Source organism: Hemicordylus capensis, chromosome 3 (genome assembly GCF_027244095.1).
Source record: "Hemicordylus capensis ecotype Gifberg chromosome 3, rHemCap1.1.pri, whole genome shotgun sequence".
Lineage (NCBI taxonomy): Eukaryota > Metazoa > Chordata > Lepidosauria > Squamata > Cordylidae > Hemicordylus > Hemicordylus capensis.
In genome coordinates this window covers 336,958,690-336,959,914 of record NC_069659.1, presented here as the reverse complement: position 1 = coordinate 336,959,914, position 1,225 = coordinate 336,958,690, and the positions used below count along the sequence as shown (strand labels likewise).

General features: G+C 56.2%; 1 protein-coding gene across 10 annotated transcripts in view; it reads left to right on the top strand.

Annotated features, from left to right (window-relative positions):
* The first annotated feature begins 1 nt into the window (after position 1).
* TNIK (TRAF2 and NCK interacting kinase) overlaps positions 2-1,225 on the top strand; it is a 413,952-nt gene continuing 412,728 nt past the window's right edge. For 3 of the 10 annotated variants that reach the window (XM_053305180.1, XM_053305175.1, XM_053305174.1), the window contains exon 1: positions 836-1,039. In XM_053305180.1, the coding sequence (XP_053161155.1) occupies positions 893-1,039 (147 nt within the window). In that variant the 5' untranslated portion in view covers positions 836-892. Of the gene's footprint in view, positions 581-833; positions 1,040-1,225 lie in introns of those variants that run through there. The other 7 variants (XM_053305177.1, XM_053305176.1, XM_053305181.1 and 4 more) reach the window with 5 other exon arrangements.

Here is a 1,225-nt window from a genome sequence, read left to right as displayed (position 1 = left end):
TGATGTGCCTCATTATAACAGCAGCAAGCGCGGCCGCCATCCGGGGAGACCAACAGCAAGCATGCCCGCACCCCGACGCCGCCACCCGTAGCCGCCCTCTGACGCCTTCCTGGGATTGCAAGCCAGAGGAGGAGCCGGGCTCTGTGCAAGTGACCTCGCACGCCTTTGGTTGCCCGCTTTGTTTCGTTTTATTTGAATTTGCTGCTGCTGCCTGGGTCACATCGTCTCCCTCCTCCCTCTCCTTTTCTTGCCTCCTCCTTTGCCTGGAGGACTGTTGGTGGGCAGCGTGTGTGTTGGAGGCGGGCTGTCGTCTCCCCTCCGTGGGCACCATCGCATGCAGAGAGCGGTGGAATAGGAGGAGGCAAAGGCGCAAGAGGGCTCCCGCTTTCTCTCGCTGTCTCCTTTGACTCCCCCAAAGCAGCGCGGGCGGCCACTTCGCAAGGTGGTGCACACGCCGCTGCCGCCGCCGCGCTGTGCTTTCTTCCCTGGGTCAGTTTCATCGGCTGAGAAGTCCACCGGAAACATGGCGAGTGATTCCCCAGCTCGGAGCCTGGACGAGATAGACCTGTCAGCCTTAAGGGTAAGGAGGGGACAAATCTTAAATGGGAGAAAAACCCACCCCACCTCTTCCTCTTCTCCCCTCTCCTTCCTTCTTTCCTCCATCCGTTCTCCTTCCCTTCCTTCCTCCCACCGTGCCCGCTACCGTCTTCCCTTCTTTTCAGGATCTGAGCATCGGATAACTTTGCAAATGGGTCGCGATTATGACTGATAACCGCAAGCTGAGTAGTGATATTCTGCTTCCACCCCTGCTGGAGCACATGCAGCTGTAGATGCTTTTCCGATCAGCAGAGATGGGGGAAGAGGGATGGTGGTGGCAGCGTAGGAAGCGCCGATGCTCCTTTGGAGAGTAGAAATAGGGAGGGCGAAAAGAGGTCCAGCAGCCTGCCAGGCACAGTTGGAAAGCAGCCGCTCTGCCTCTCTATTGCCTCTTGTTATCTGTCTAATGTTGCATTTCCTCCCTTCATTCTGTCTGCATCGGGTATGTTTGTGTGCGTGCTGAGAAAGGGGGGAAGGGGATGTGAGCGTGATTGAAATGCAAGCTAGGTATCCAGAGATTGCCATCTCTTGCAAATGTGAAGGCAGTGCATTCAGCACTTGCAAATCCAGTGTTTCCTTCCTGCCCCTTCAGAATCTACACTGACCGCTTCTGTATTTGGGTATGATG